The sequence below is a fragment of the Diadema antillarum genome, unplaced genomic scaffold (genome assembly GCF_040938485.1).
Source record: "Diadema antillarum isolate AM-2024a unplaced genomic scaffold, OU_Dant_1.0 seq00000546_RagTag, whole genome shotgun sequence".
NCBI lineage: Eukaryota > Metazoa > Echinodermata > Echinoidea > Diadematoida > Diadematidae > Diadema > Diadema antillarum.
In genome coordinates this window covers 1,949,796-1,965,214 of record NW_027271492.1, presented here as the reverse complement: position 1 = coordinate 1,965,214, position 15,419 = coordinate 1,949,796, and the positions used below count along the sequence as shown (strand labels likewise).

The 15,419-nt window shown below is 37.8% G+C and overlaps 1 protein-coding gene across 1 annotated transcript in view; it reads left to right on the top strand.

The window, feature by feature from the left end:
• LOC139734769 (TATA-binding protein-associated factor 172-like) overlaps positions 1–15,419 on the top strand; it is a 78,580-nt gene that overhangs the window by 39,469 nt on the left and 23,692 nt on the right. Inside the window, exons 35-36 of the mRNA XM_071645563.1 lie at positions 2,419–2,548; positions 3,261–3,352. Of these exons, the coding sequence (XP_071501664.1) occupies positions 2,419–2,548; positions 3,261–3,352 (222 nt within the window). The remainder of the gene's footprint in view (positions 1–2,418; positions 2,549–3,260; positions 3,353–15,419) is intronic.

Sequence of the window (15,419 nt, the reverse complement as noted above, 5' to 3'; positions counted from 1 at the left end):
CGCGATCGTGAAGTGTCATAGCAAAAATGGCAAAATTGTAAACCAGAAACAAACAAACAAATAAGTGACATGTTTTGTGCATTTGATTTTAATATGATCTTTAATCTAGCAGCAGTAATGACTTGACTTATTTATCCATGTGTAATTGTTTCATTGCTTACTTGATTTTTCTAGTATTTGGTCGAATTTGAATAAAAGAATATGAAAAACAAAATAAGAGGTGCTGAGGCAAACTGTTAATGTTGACAAGATATTTCTTAAAAGTACTCAAGATCAAACATGGTACTGTATACGCTGTTATTAGTGCGTACAGGTATTTTCATGTATGAGAAGGTCACGGACATTTTTGTGAGATGTTGTTTTCGCAAATTGACACAGAGGCCTTCATAAGCGCACTATTACCTTGACAAATGGTGACATTTTCGCGTGTTGTTAAATTCACGGTCCAACTGTGATTCGCAAGATTTGCGGAAATCAAACCCTCGCAAAAATAACAACTTATACAGTAATAGGGGCCTTGAATTGCTTCAGCTACAACAGTGTCCAGTCTGATAGTGTTGGACAGTAACTTTAATCTCAAGGGTAGCACACCAGTTGAAAACAACACCATGGTAATAATACCAGTGTCATATGTCAGTCATTGCTATGACTAGGATGTAGGTAAAGTATCAGTGCGAAGCCACTCCGTGACTGTATATCCTTCCTCTTAAGAGCTTCGGAGGCCTAACTCTTCAAACGTTACTATGAACAACAACAAGAAAGCGACTTCATACAGTGCGATTAGGCTTGGGACAAGGTAGATATTGCATATATCAGCTTTTCATTTCCATTACTGAGTAATTCATGTAAGGCTTTTGTCTGCTCTGAGTAGTGTTGACTATTTTAGTGTCACATGAGTGGTCACAAACATTGGAAGTTTTGTTTTCTCTCAACCTTGTTCCAAGCCAAAACGGCAACATCAACAACAACAAGAATGACACGGGGTTTGCATATGAGCCTCATTCTACACATTTGAATACTGTATATGCCATATATTTTGCGAGTCTAAATTTTTTGCGCATCGGGAATTCCCGACGATTTCGCGAGTGGTTGAATTCGCGATCATGGAGTCCTGTACTGACCGGAGAAGTGTACATGCATACGTCACGTTCACATCGGGATCAGAGTCGATATTTTCGCGTGTCTTTGATTTCGTGAATAGCACCTGACTCGCGAAATTCGCGAAAATAAAAACCTCGTGAAATTTGCGAAAATAAAAACCTTGCGAAATATTTGGCGTGTACAGTACCCCCTATGGTTTTATAAATGCATTTCATACGACTCTCTGTGTATTGATTATAATGTTGTATGTTTGTTTCGCAAAGAGGAACTGCATTTCCATAATTGGAAGCATGTGGTCTCAGCACATGTGGTTGTTGTTGTTGTTGTTGTTATTTTAGTTTTAAAGGCGTGTATCATTCAGTTTATGAATATTTACGCCTGGTATCATGTGGTGTCGTGTGTTGTGTAGCCTTGTGCCAGATTTCCTTTGTTTGTTTGTTGCTGTAGGTTTTTTTTTTGATGGTGTGTCATTTCATAGGTGTTGGAAACATGAAAAAGGACATAAACAGAACTTGAAGCGTCATCTTTAACAAACATACACCAGGTCATTTGATACCTAGGTGATTACCATGCTGTGCAGTTTTTCTGACTGTTGAGACTGTGTGGAATAAGTTCACATCAGTATTTGACAGGGAGGTCTTTTCACTTTTTTTTCTTGTTCATATGCAAGGGTAAAAAAATAGAAGTTGAATTGCCAGTTGTTATCAATCAATGGCACATTGCAAGGCCATGAGCAGAGAAGTCTTCCTGACCATGCAGATCATCTTGAATTACAAAGTATTATTTGACTGAAACGTTTTTGCTACATATCCATATTGATTTGTCTGGGAGAAAAAAAGCTATAACAACAACCAGATTGAAACTGAATAGACAAGCAATCAATGTAATATTTTACAAAACCATGGGCAAGCAAGTTTATCTGACTGCATATTAACAAGAATCATTTGCTTTCCTGGATTTTACAGGAAAGATTTTGTATGATTTCTGTGTGAACAGGGGATAGAAACAAAATATTGTTTATGATATTTTGCGGGTTTTTGTTTTCGCAAATTTCACGTGTTGGGTGCTATTCATGAATTGTTAAACATGTGAAAATATCAACTCTGATCCTATGTGTAACATGAATTGGACGTGCCCACATACATTTCTTCATTTATTGCTGTACTCCGTGATTGTGAATTTAACTCGTGAAATTGTTGGGAAGTCCTGATTCTCAAAGAATTAGACTCGCTAAAATTATGACGTATGCAGTAGCATTTGAGCAAGCTCAGTTGTTTTTATATTCCATGTTTACAATCATGGATATTATCTTCACAGGTTCAACAATGACCCGTCCATTGACATCTTGCTCTTGACCACTCATGTGGGAGGACTCGGTCTCAACTTGACCGGTGCCGACACGGTCATCTTTGTGGAGCACGACTGGAATCCGACAAAGGATTTACAGGTGAGTTTTTATCAGATGTTTACAGAATATTCTTATCTTGTTTGTTTCAATTTTCAAGTATAAATTATATTTTCATAGATCTCAGTCATAGAAGAGAAATAAAAAAGTTTTGAAGCTGATGATGTGGGATTGCATCACACCGTATTCCTATCAGAACCATATATAGTAAATAATTATGTTATGAAAGGTTGTCTTTTTTGTAGGACAGATTTGGAATGGGTAAGGTATGAAGGAGCAGTGATATTAGGTAAACAGGACTATATTTCAATAGAAATGCTAACTTCTTGACAAGTTTTAATGAGCCTTTGATACATGTTGAACATAATTATTCCTGCGGCATATCGAAAGTGAAATGTAACATGACCTCAGAATCTGGTATCAACAGCAGAGCTGCCGAGTCTTCCTGATTCTGCAGGAGTCTCCCTGAAAATGTCAAAATCTGTTCATGTCTGAATAAGAGAATATTAAAATATCCCTGATTTGGGAAGTATTTTTGCCCATTGAAATGCATGTAACACACAGATATCTTCCTGATTGCTGTGTGGAATCTCCCTGATTTGAATGTGGGAATGCTGGCAGACCTGCAACAGGATGTGTTCACTAATCTCTCACATCACTGTAAGGATGTTTTCTAGAGGTGTGATGCCTGATAATGATGTGATGATGTTGCCATGGTAACAACTTTCACCCTTGACCATTCAATTGGGCGCAGGCCATGGACAGAGCTCACCGTATCGGTCAGAAGAAAGTGGTCAATGTCTATCGTCTTGTCACCAGAGGCACACTGGAAGAAAAAATCATGGGGTAAGTTGACTGACCAGCTGTTTACTAATATGAAGTTTAAGGAAATTCCTACTACTGTATATGCCATATATTGTTGCTGTGTCTTTCTTTTCAAGATTTCACCAGTCAGTGGATATTTGTGAAAGGAACAACTGGCAAAAGATAAAAAGGCCACATGTTGCAAGTGAAAGATGAAAGTGGTCTTATGGCTTCACAACCCTTTCATTCTGGTTGTTCATAAACATAACTGAGATGTCTTTTTGTATTGGTCAATAATTGAGCAGCTCCATCTCCCTTGGTAAAAGTTGTTATTGCTGAATTATTTATTTAAAACTATGGAATACAATTTGATACAACATTTGGCATCTACCTTAATTTTCTTTTTTTAAAGTAAGAATCATTGAGAGCTTGTGTGTCGGACAATGGGAGACTTATGAGGTGGTGAAATCATTATTTCATAAAATTTGCTGATCAGTGCAAATTTGACCAATATCATTGATCTGCCAGGACATGAACCTTTAAATCTCTCAATGTCTAACCTTTGACGGAATTTGGATGTAGCATACACACCGTTCAAGTTGTTTGATCTTCCTGCATTTTGTTATCGTAAACTTGAACGCCGAGAAGAGTTTCACTTTCCACCAAAAGTGGTGACGTAGCTTTACCACATTGTGAGATGACCGCGAAATGAAGTGAGTGAGAGGTGAAAGCATGAAGATTTCTGAAAGCCTTTCCTCTAAATGTCTTTATGAACAGACGTTTATGTCTGATATCCACTTGTTATACTGCTGGTGAGGACAATTTTTGGCTACCACTGTGCCGGTTGGTATCGCTTTTTTGTCAGTGGAGATTAGAGAGGTGTAGCCAGATATTTACTCGAGGCTGTTGCGCAAAAGTATCGGTTTGAGATTTCGTAGAAGTGTAGAGACTGCGATTCAAGGGGCAGTAGAAGGGGTGGGGGTGGGGTGAGGTGTCAAATTTCCAAAGCTTGCTCACCCTCTCTAGCACAGCAATCTTTTTGAATGGGCCTCATGAAGATATTGGCCCCTCCAAGTTTTAAAATAGCAAAGAAATATAAACAAAACAAAACAATACACTAGTGGAAATTTGGGTCATAACAATTCATGATTAAAAATGGGTATCATTCATTACAAACCTCCAACACGCCTGCCAACAAATATGTTTTACTTCATCAAAAAAAATTTTTTTTTCTAAATTAGGATTTTGCATAACTGCAGAGTGTGATGCAATTTCCCCAATTTTTAGCCAAAAGTGAGGGTTTTGCCTTCATACTATATGCTATGCTGTGTATCAGTGTGTTATTTTGATCTGCAGAGGTTGTCAACCCTAGTGTATGTATTCCTGAAACAGTTGCATAGCAGAATAAGAAAAAGCCACAAAAACAAAAATGTTTCAATCAGATGCTACCTACATCTGTTTCTTAAGCATTCATGATTTCATGGTTGTGCTTTTGTCTTGTTTTTTTCTTTGTGTGTGTGTGTGTGCGTGTAGTCCAAGCACATCCATGTGCAGCATAACTGGAAACGGCCTAAGGCATTAAAAAAACAAACAAACAAAGACAAAAAAAGAAACGTATTAGGTGTCTTGTACTCCTTGCCAAAGCAGGCAGTCAATTACTTGTAGCTCTAAAGCATTTCAGCATACTTTGAACATACATTGTAGTAATATCTTTGTCTTTATTTTCATATGTGCAATGTGAAGGGTGTGCTTTAAAAGGATGGTGACTGCTGCACTTTTCTTTTCTTTTTTTTTTTTCTTTTTTTTTTTTTTTTTTGGGGGGGGGTTGTTAAATAGAAGTGCACAGTTTTGGCACAAGGCTAGCCAGCTCTTCATGAATCAGCCCTGTTGCTACCTGTTGCCAAGGTCTTACAGCAGGTGCATTAGCCCTTTACCATTTTGAGGTACTAGGGATGCTGATTACACAAAGTCAGAAATTAGGGGGGGGGGGGGGAGGTGTGGGGTGTGAAAGGGGAGGGGTAAGGGGGGGGGGTAAAGCACTGTAGCAACTTGAGCAGGGATAGGATTGTAATCATGCTGAAGCTGCATTGTCAGTGATGAGTATGTAGTCAAAAATATGGCCATTCCATCTAATATGATGAAGTTCCCTGTGGCAATATCGCATTGTGTTTCCACAAAGATTTACCAGTAAGCAGCGATTTTGCAGATAAACAGTTCAGTTGTGAATGAATTTGTGTATTTAAAATGTCATAGAGTCAGTCCCAAATGTCCAGTGCCATTGAGCAAAAGGGGGGTTTGGTACTTGACATACTGTTACAATGAATTAATTCTGTGCTTCAGAGTTCCTTGACTAACAGACAAGAACCTGTTTGATTTTCTGAAATCATTTGCATACACAGAGATTGCCCCCAAATAAAGCAAATCACCATTCTGTGCCTTACACAGAAACATATGCTTTAGATTTCATGATGGTGTTTAATCACATACTGTGTGTTGTGCTATTTTGTGCTATTAAATCTGTGCATCAAGAAAATCATATTCATGAGGTTAATTTAATTTCTAAGTTCATTTTTTTTTTTTTGTAATGAAGAGTTAGGACTTTGCTCTCTAATTATTCTTAACCTGTTAAGGACAGGCTGATATTGCTAGAACACACACTTCCCATAGACACCTCCCCGAGTATACTCAGGACCTGTTCTCAACGGGTTAAGGTTCATCACACAACAAGGGGAAGATGATATGATGAAAAGAAAAGAGAGAAAGAGAGAGAGAGATGAAAAGAAGGAAGGGAGGAAAAGAAATGGGGAAGAAAAAAAGAAAGTGGCGCTGGGAAGAGGAGGAAGTAGGAGGAGATGGCAGAGGAGATGATGGAATAGAGGAGAAGAAGGAAAAGGAGAAGAAGAAAAAGAGAAAAAAGAAAATGAGAAGAAAAGAAAAAGAAGAAGAAAACTAGTGGGAAAAAAAGGAAAAGATGATAAAGAAGGCAACGATATAACTAAAACAGTAGAAGAAGATGGAGTAGAAGAAAAGTAGAAAAAGAAAGGACTGTAACTCAAAGATGGTGGAGACAAACAAAAAGGACGAAAAGAGAGAGAAGAGAGAGAAGAAAAAATCATCTGCTAGGCTTCTTTTATATGATATAGACTGAGGCTAGACTCATACAAAGTTTGCCCAAGACCATGCCAGGGCCAATTTTCAGCAGCGGATAAACTTTTCGCAGACAGACAGAATTGTGCGCTTAGGTAGGATGCTGCCTTTAAACGCTAACCAATGTCACTTGACTCAGGGGTAACCGTGTTAGCGAAAAATCCACATGGGAAAACCCCTGGTTCATCGTCGTCCAAGAAAGCGGTGGAATTATCCCCAAATCATTGTACTTCCCACTGCACGTGTAAACAGGATATTCGATATTGGAGATGGCGTGGACTTTGAATACACAACATTTCATCCGCCTGTGGGGTTGTATGTGCATTGCAATTCATGCGGTCACAGTGAACATTCCTAGAATTTGTGCGTCTGTTGGTTATCGTGAGGTGCTGATACCTAATTATCCATTATCAGTGTATCATGCCTTTATTCTTGATTTTTTTTCTTTTTTTTTGGGGGGGGGATGCAATTCAGCATCGTTTCTGCCTTGTACCAGTATGAAATGCGATCGAAGAAAACATTGTTTTACAGATTTAGTATTTCCTTGACGCACCGGGAAGAAAAAGTAAGATAGACAATAATCCTCAGTTTAAGAAGTTAATCTAGAAAGAAGAAAAGAGATGAGTGAAAGGTAGAACTGTAGTGGTACTAGGAATGCACACACACATTTGTATGTAATAGGAAAGCTCAAAACTTCTTCTATTAGTATCCTTGTGGGTAGAGTTTAGAGGAGCTTAGAGGATTCAAAATACAAATTTTTATATAATTTTGATGTAACTTTGGCCATTTGCATTAGGAGAATAAGACTGATAAAGACTAAGAGTGCAGTTATTAAAAGATGAATTATAGTGATACTGAATATAAGATGCAGAGATTGGACTCACGCACTTTCTATCTAATATGAATGCTCTGCAATTCTTACAGAGAATGTCGAAACTGGAAACTGAATTCATAATGTTGAGAGCAGACTCCTTTTCTTCCTCGTCTGGCACATACTTTTGAAATTGTTCCTGTAATAGATGGGTTTTTGTTTAGTTAACAGTGCCTACAGGGGCCTGTTTCACAAGGAATCTAAGTCGATCTTAAAATTTAAGTTTGACTAAAAATTATGGTATGCTGTGTGTGTGTCTCCAATGTTGCTCAACTTTCTAATGAAAATGAAGATTTGGAGACTTTTTTCATGTCATCATTGATAATACAAGATAAAATATATTCAACAAAGGAATTGCTCTGCAAACATTCTTGATAATTTGAAGTGGGTGGTGATTAGGCTAATAAACTTGAACAGGGAAACCAGTGGCATACCTTAATTTTTAGTCAATCTTAAATTTTAAGTTCGACATCAATTTATTCCTTGTGAAACAGGCCCCTGGTTTGTTTCATTATGTTTCAGCATCTTCAGAGTATATCAAATTAATGCTCAAAAGCTGTAGCTCCATTGTTTTTTTTTTCTCTGAATTGTGTCTAGGTCCGTGTGATGAGGAAATTGAAAGGCAAGATGGCATTGTCAGTGAATGGTGCACCTGTAATACTGTGTTTCGTTTTTGATGATAAACAGGAACTAGTGAAAGTATCAATGCCATTGTTGTGATGAAAGCAAGGTTCAGTGTAGCGGTTGAGAAGGTGCCAAGGCAAGTGATAGCACAGTTACAGTCTCATGCCAAATAACAGGTTATAAGCTCAACACTTCTTAGGGTAGGACCTATACTGTTCAGGAAGTCAATCAGTCGCTATAAAAACACCTCGACGGAAGAATTTCATGAATTTGAATAAAATTATTAAAGTCTTTCCAGTCAAGCCGTCTCAGTCGGGTAAAAAATATGTAAAATGTTGAGATTTTAATGAGAGACTTGAGCCAAAAGTTGTGATGAATGTAGCAGGGTATAAACGGTGATTGGGTGATGATGAGGGTAGTGAAAATTATAATTGATACCAATTTGATGATGATGATGATATTGAAAATTATGATGATGATAATGTTATCAACAGCAGTGATAATGATGATGATTATAATGATAAATGCAGTCTTATGAGAAGAAGGAGAAGAAGAGGAAAAATAAAAATAGAGTCTTGTATCATGGTATGTATGTCACATTTCTGTGACTTGAAAATGTCATCTTTCTTTTTCTATGTTATCAAAATTACCTAAGTGCACAACATTGTTTTGGTTTTGTTTTACTGTTAAAGGCTTCGTACTGTTGCCTACCAGTCTTATAATTCTCCTTTTTTCTTCATGTAGAAACTTACATTGATCGATACTGATTGCCACATCCAGTTTTACTTACATACAATGTATGGCAATCTCATCTGTTTAATTCTTGTCAATATCTGGGCATGGTATGTGCATAATTATATTCCATACAAGATAACATTATCATCATTTGTGTTGCTGTGGAAACAACTAACACAGAAAGGAGTGAAAGTAATTCTAATTCTCCCTAGCGCATATAGCCGATATCAAGCGATATCACCTTGCGATACCGATATCTGATCGATCGCTCTTGGTACGTACTCTTCCGGTTTTGCGGTTTACCCATGTCACGTCCTTCATCTATAAATATTTTCCATAATTTCGTTGTTTTGCATCATCGGCCCAGCATTTGCAGAAGAATCTCATTAATCAAATGTAAAGTTACAGATTAGAAAATAACTCTATTATTCGACAGATTATAAGACAGAATTTAATACGAACTGTGAATACTAGTACTTCGGCGTTCAATGTGCATAAAAGCGTACATTTACACATCGCGCGTTCATAACTGGAAGTTTATATCCCAAGAATTAAAGGTAAAAAAATTAGAGCGCCACTCGCATTCAGATTCGGAGACTTATATGCGATAGGGAGAATTCTCTGTGTCTTAATGTGGCTAATGTCCAAGGGCAAGCATTACCAGGTACTACTCAAGGACTTTGACCTTAGCCACTGCCTTTAACTCAAAGACCAAGCTCACAATGATGTTTGTTGTAGCAATCATTTCATAAGTATGGCCTCTCCATGTTGGTCCTTCCTCTCCCGCCCTGCAGCCCAGGGGGGCAGGAAGGTCATTCCAGGGGGGAGGGGCTCCCTGGGAGTCATGTGACAGGTCAGGTGGTCAGTCATCTGCCGCTATATTTGGCTCACGTAGTATGATTCGCCTCTTTGCGCCCCCTTGCAGCAGTGGGGTATGCACTGGTCAATAGGTGATGAGTATCGCTGCTGAAGGCTACTAACTTGGCATCGTGCGAGTGCCCTGGGGTAAACGATTGTGATCATGTGGTTGTCACATAGCATGCATGCTTCTGCCCAGAAATTTTCACATTTGAAATATCATCTACCGGTATACTTTTTCTGCAGTCCTGTTGAAAAGAATTTGTCATTATGGTATCATATTGTAAGTCAGGAAAGTTCAGCTTTACCTTTCTTGGCAGAGATTGTATTTCTTTTTTTAAGCCAAATAATGTTGTTATTTTTCAATTGATTCTTCATCTACAAATTTCATTGTATTTCACCTAACGTATTCAAAGCAAAGAACTTATTAGGTTGGTAACCTTTTCTGCTCATGGAGTATGAGTGTGATGCAAGCAGTGATTTTTGACTGTGATCAAGATTACTCATTTGAGTTGCCAATTTGCTTACCACACGAGAAGTCTATAAAACTTCCCGTATGAATTCACCAAAAAAAATGCAAGCGCACACAGGTAGAGTGTAGTATTTGCCCGAGAATGTCCTGCTCCATGTAATCACCCAAATTCCTAAACATCATGACAAGATCTTACATGTGGTGTGAATCAAGTGTCTACTTGTATTTTTTTTTCTTAATTTTTGAAAATGTTTTGAGGGTTTTTCTAAAATTCCCGTGGGAGAGACCCTGACATTTTCCTGACACAATGATTGGGACTGATGCCAGTGAATGTCAGTCAAGTGTCAGTTGAGTGTCATCTCCTCTTAGGCAAGCTGTGTAAATATCAACATCCGACTTTTTTTTTTTTTTTTTTTTTTTTTTTTTTTGGGGGGGGGGGGGGGGGTCAGCTGGATGAGCGTCAAGCTCGTTGTTAAGTTTGCTCGCTTCTATTGTAATGTCAAGGGGGGTTCAAATTGGCAACAGAGCGTATAAACAGGTAATATTTTTCATTATGTCATTGTGCTTTGTTTTGTAGCCGTCCCATACATCTCTTGTATTGAGTTCAAGATTGAATACCTCAAAATTGTTGCTCCGTATGCATAGTGTTTGGGCACTTTATGTCCAGTCCCATTTTTTTTTTTCCTTCTACTTGATATGTGTTCACAGTTCAAGTCACAGACATAATTCCTTTTTTTTCTCTTTTAGTTTTTAACTTGTGAGAAGCTTAGTAATAGAAGCCTCTTCTTACATCCTGTAATGTAGAAGCAAGATCCTCTTTCACTCAGGGCCAGGGACAACCCTTTGGCCAGTCAATACAAGACTCTCCCCTGTAATTAAGAATATTTTGAGGAGGGGGGGGGGGAGGGGGTGGGGGTGAGCAGTGGCCAATAAGTGATTGCTTCCATATTCAGCCTGTATCTGAGAGTGAGACTGAAGATGCAAGTTGTGTGAACACAAAACATCACAGTCACTGATATGTGTCATGGTGTGCTAACTAGTGAGATCATGGTTAGATGTGGAATGTCTCAACATGCTTGCCTTCGTCACAATGACCTACTGTGGCCATTTTCTTCTTCATTAATTTGATCCTGACATAGATGACGATATGCTCGGTCTTGAGATCCAATCACCAAGCAATTTATCTGACAGCATTTCCCTGTGTCATCTGATCTGCAAATGTGACACTGGTATATTCAGAACTTGATAACTCCCTCTTGATAACACACACACAAACTCCCTTAGATGATGCAATTAAACATTGAACAGATTAATCCACCCCTCCCCACACCCCCCCCCCATAAAAAGATGTCATTTCTGATAAGTAAGTACATAAATTTCATTCTACAATTTATATATGTATATATGTGTATTATATATATACATTGTATATATACATATATAAATAATATAAGAGAAAATGATACTATGAACCTGATAGATGCCCTTGTAACAAGTGCTCAGGAAATGCATCTACAGAAACAGATTAGTTTTCACCCATTGATAATGTACACTTCAAATTGTTGTCTATGTAAATAGTGCTTGGCAGGAAACTGCTTTTAACGAGGAGATTGAAGCAAAAGGTGATACAGATACGTGACACTTGCCAAGCTTGTGTCAAATATGACGTCATCTGTGAGTAGCGTGTCGAACATCCTTGGAAACCAACCAACCGTTTTGTCACGATTTAGGTATCAAAACACTAAGTTTTGATTGCCCTTGATAAGGGAATGAAACTGAATATGCATAAAATTGGGTGAATGTGGCAATATTAGTAGAGCACATCAATGTTTGAGGATAATTGGACAATCTTTTCAAAAATTATGAGTTTTTTAAAGTTTTGGTAAAAGCCATTGCTGGACAGTACCACATGGCTGGAATAGAAGACTACAACAGTTTGTGATGTCAGTGCAGGCAGTGATATCAGGAAAATGTAAAGAGAATACCACAAAATTTTATTTCTTACGAAAAGCACACATTTCCTTTACTTGTTACTGACATACATGTATGTTATGGGGAATACTATTCCCCTGGCTTTCTTAATGAGGTAACCAGTGCTCTGTCATTATGCTAGAAAAGAAAAAATATATTGAAATCTCTTTTTATTCTCTCTATATCGCTGACTTGCAGTGACGTCATGAACTGTTGTAGTCTTTTCATCCGGCGATGATGGCATCGAAACTTTAACATGTCATAATTTTAGAACAGATTCTCTGACTTTCCTCGAACTGCACTGATGTGTTCTACTGATATTGCTGCATTTGCTCAATCCACAAACATATTTGGGTTTCATCCTCCTGTAAGACTTCCGCATTTACATTTCTCAGGAAATATTCATGTGTGTGTGTATCATGAAGGAGATATCCACAATCAACTCCTGATCAAATGCATCGTCTGCAGTGAAGAATGACATTTGTCATCATATATTGCTGTTAGGCATCTAGAACTGTTCTTTCTTAAATCAGCGCATTGCATTTGGTTGACCCAGAAACAAATTACAAATGTAGCAGAAAAATCGTAAGGTCAGTAAGAGCACAGAAAAAAAAAAAAGATAGAGGATACTGACAAATATTGCCCCCAGAAAAAGAAAAAAAAAATCATGTAGGCAACAATATAAGCAAATATATATAAGCTGCATGTGTCATGTGTGTAATTTGAAAACTGCCAATCATTGATTTGAAAAAAAAAAATACTGAAGGAAGTTTGTCATATCAGGATGTAGTTGCAGTCATTACAGCCATGGGTAGATTCTCTTTGAGTCATCCGTTTTTTTTTATTACTTCCACAGATTGGTCGAATGTGAACTGACCTTTTAAGTACAGTATGACATTTTAGTCAAACTTGATAGGTCAATTGTGTCATATTTATTTTTGTCCTTGAGACAGGTTTGTTTTCATTTCCTATGCCATGCAATTGTGATAGTTCAATTGATCGTCAGTGAAGGTTCAGCTTACCTTTAGTCTATTTTCCAAGTATTAAATCAAGTTGTCTAGTACTTTACTCCTAATTGTCATGATGTAAACCTGTGTGCTCAAACTCTGCTGTAGGGTAAGTGAAGCCAGATTGCATTCATGTTGTTACTTTATCTCTCTCCCTCATCATATGTGAGTAACCAGCTCAAAACCCACAAAAATTTGGCCAAATTGACTTTCCTTTTTTATGCCTCCGCCACGAAGTGGTGCCGGAGGCATTATGTTTTCGGGTTGTCCGTCCGTCCATCCGTCCATCCTTCCTTCCGTCCGTCCGTAATGAATTTTGTGGACAGGGTAACTATCAAAACCTTTTGAGGTATCCTAATGAAACTTGGCATGTATGTGTATTAGGGGGTGAAGTTGTGCCTATCAACTTTTGGGTGCACATGCTCAAGGTCAAAGGTCAAAAAGGTCAAGGTCAAATACATAAAATTTTACTATTTCCACCATATCTATGCAATGCCTGAAGATATTTTCTTGAAACATAGTGTATACATGTATTACCCAATTAAGATTCTCTGGTGAAAGTTTGGGTCATGAGGTCAAAGGTCAAAGGTCAAAAGGTCAAGTAAAAATATTAAAACTTCACCTTTTTTTTCTGAACCTTGGAAATTGTTCAAGGTATCTTCATGGAACATAGTATATATACATGTACTGACTGGCAGTGATTATCTAGAGAATTTAGGGTTCATGGGGTCAAAGGTCAAGGGTCAAAGGTCAAGGGCAACACTTTAAAATATTACTATTTCCCTCATGTTTATGCAATGCCAGCAGGATTTTTTTTTAACACTTGGTGTATGCATGTATAACCTAATAGAGATTCTCTGGAAAGTTTTTCTTTCCTTTTGTTTTTGCCTCAAAGGTCAAAAAGTCAAAGATCAAGTGAAAGTGCTGAACTAATTTTTTCCTCCATATCTCGGAAGTGGCTCAAGTTATCTTGAAACATGCTACATATTCATGCATGTTCTACCTGACAGTGATTATCCTATGAAATTTAGGGTCAAAGGCCAGATGAAAATGGTAACAATGTACTTTTCAATACAGAAATTGCACTTTTCCTCCATACCTTGAAAATTACTCAATGCATAAATGTATGAATGGGTCAAAGTCAAGTTAAAGTCCTTATATCCCAAATACATGCTCTCGTATTCATCCAATTAAACCTAGGTCATGGGAGGTGAACATTCAACACATTTGTGACAAACTTGTCATTTTTATATTTTGCCAATTTTGTGAAAATGTAATCACACATTGTCCACATATACTATCTAGACCTATTAGGAGAATCATGCATTATGGCGGAGGCATTCCAATCGCCATAGCAACATTTCTACTTTCTACATAGTTTCTTAATAAAAAGAGTGAGCTCTTAACTTAAAGTGATATGGAACTTGTGTAGATTTGTGCCATCCTAACCCATTCAAAACATGATTAAAATAAGAGAGAGTTATGAGGTAAAATTTTGTAAACCAGTGAGAAAAGAGGATTTGAAGATAAGGTTTACTCAGGTGTGGTGTGCGGCAGTATCAGTGAAAATGTGTTCAGTTTCTCAGTGAAAGCAGCAAATCTCAAAAATATGACCCAGAAAAACTGCTTATATCTCAATTTTGGTTTAGTTTTAAGCTGCCAAATTTTGACAATAGGTAGAGAAAAGATTACTCATCCGGATAAGACAAACTTGGAAATTTCAAGTCAGTCAACCCAAACGACATATTTAGGTTCCTTTACAGAAAATCCCGATCTGCTACTTTTTGTGGTTTTGAGCTACATATGGCCTTTTGGATTTGAAGGAAAGCACTACAAGCCTGTACTGGAATTTGTTTCATTGAGGAACTAATTATCAACAACAGCTATCTGATGTAAAAGTTGAATTCTGTTTATTTCATATTCTTGTTTATTTCACTTTGACATCTATTATGCAGCTTTTTTTTTTTACCCCCCCCCCCCCCATTGCCTGGTTCTTTGTATTCACAAAAGTGAAACCTGAAAATCCTCTTTCTTTCCCCATGCCACACCAAAAGACAATAGATAGTGTGGTATTGTTCTTAGAGGTTCGTGCTTTCGAAAGTCGTCTGCTGGCTGACAGTGACACTTGTGCTAACTTAATAGAGCAGAAATTGATACAGACTGCTGTGTGGCCCAAACATGGATGCCAGGATTGGGTTGTCTCCCCCCCCCCCCCCCCCCATTCCTTGACCTTTGCCCTTGACCTTTCCCAGCTGTGCTGACTAACAGCAAGGATGGAGGTTACATGGTATTCATCAGCATCTGCTGCATTGTCTTGCAAAGGAACTAAAATGAAACAGCACATGTCACAATCATAGGGGTATCATGCTGTAAGCATGGTCTATGATAACATGATATTATACTCATATTCCCCCCCCCCCCCTT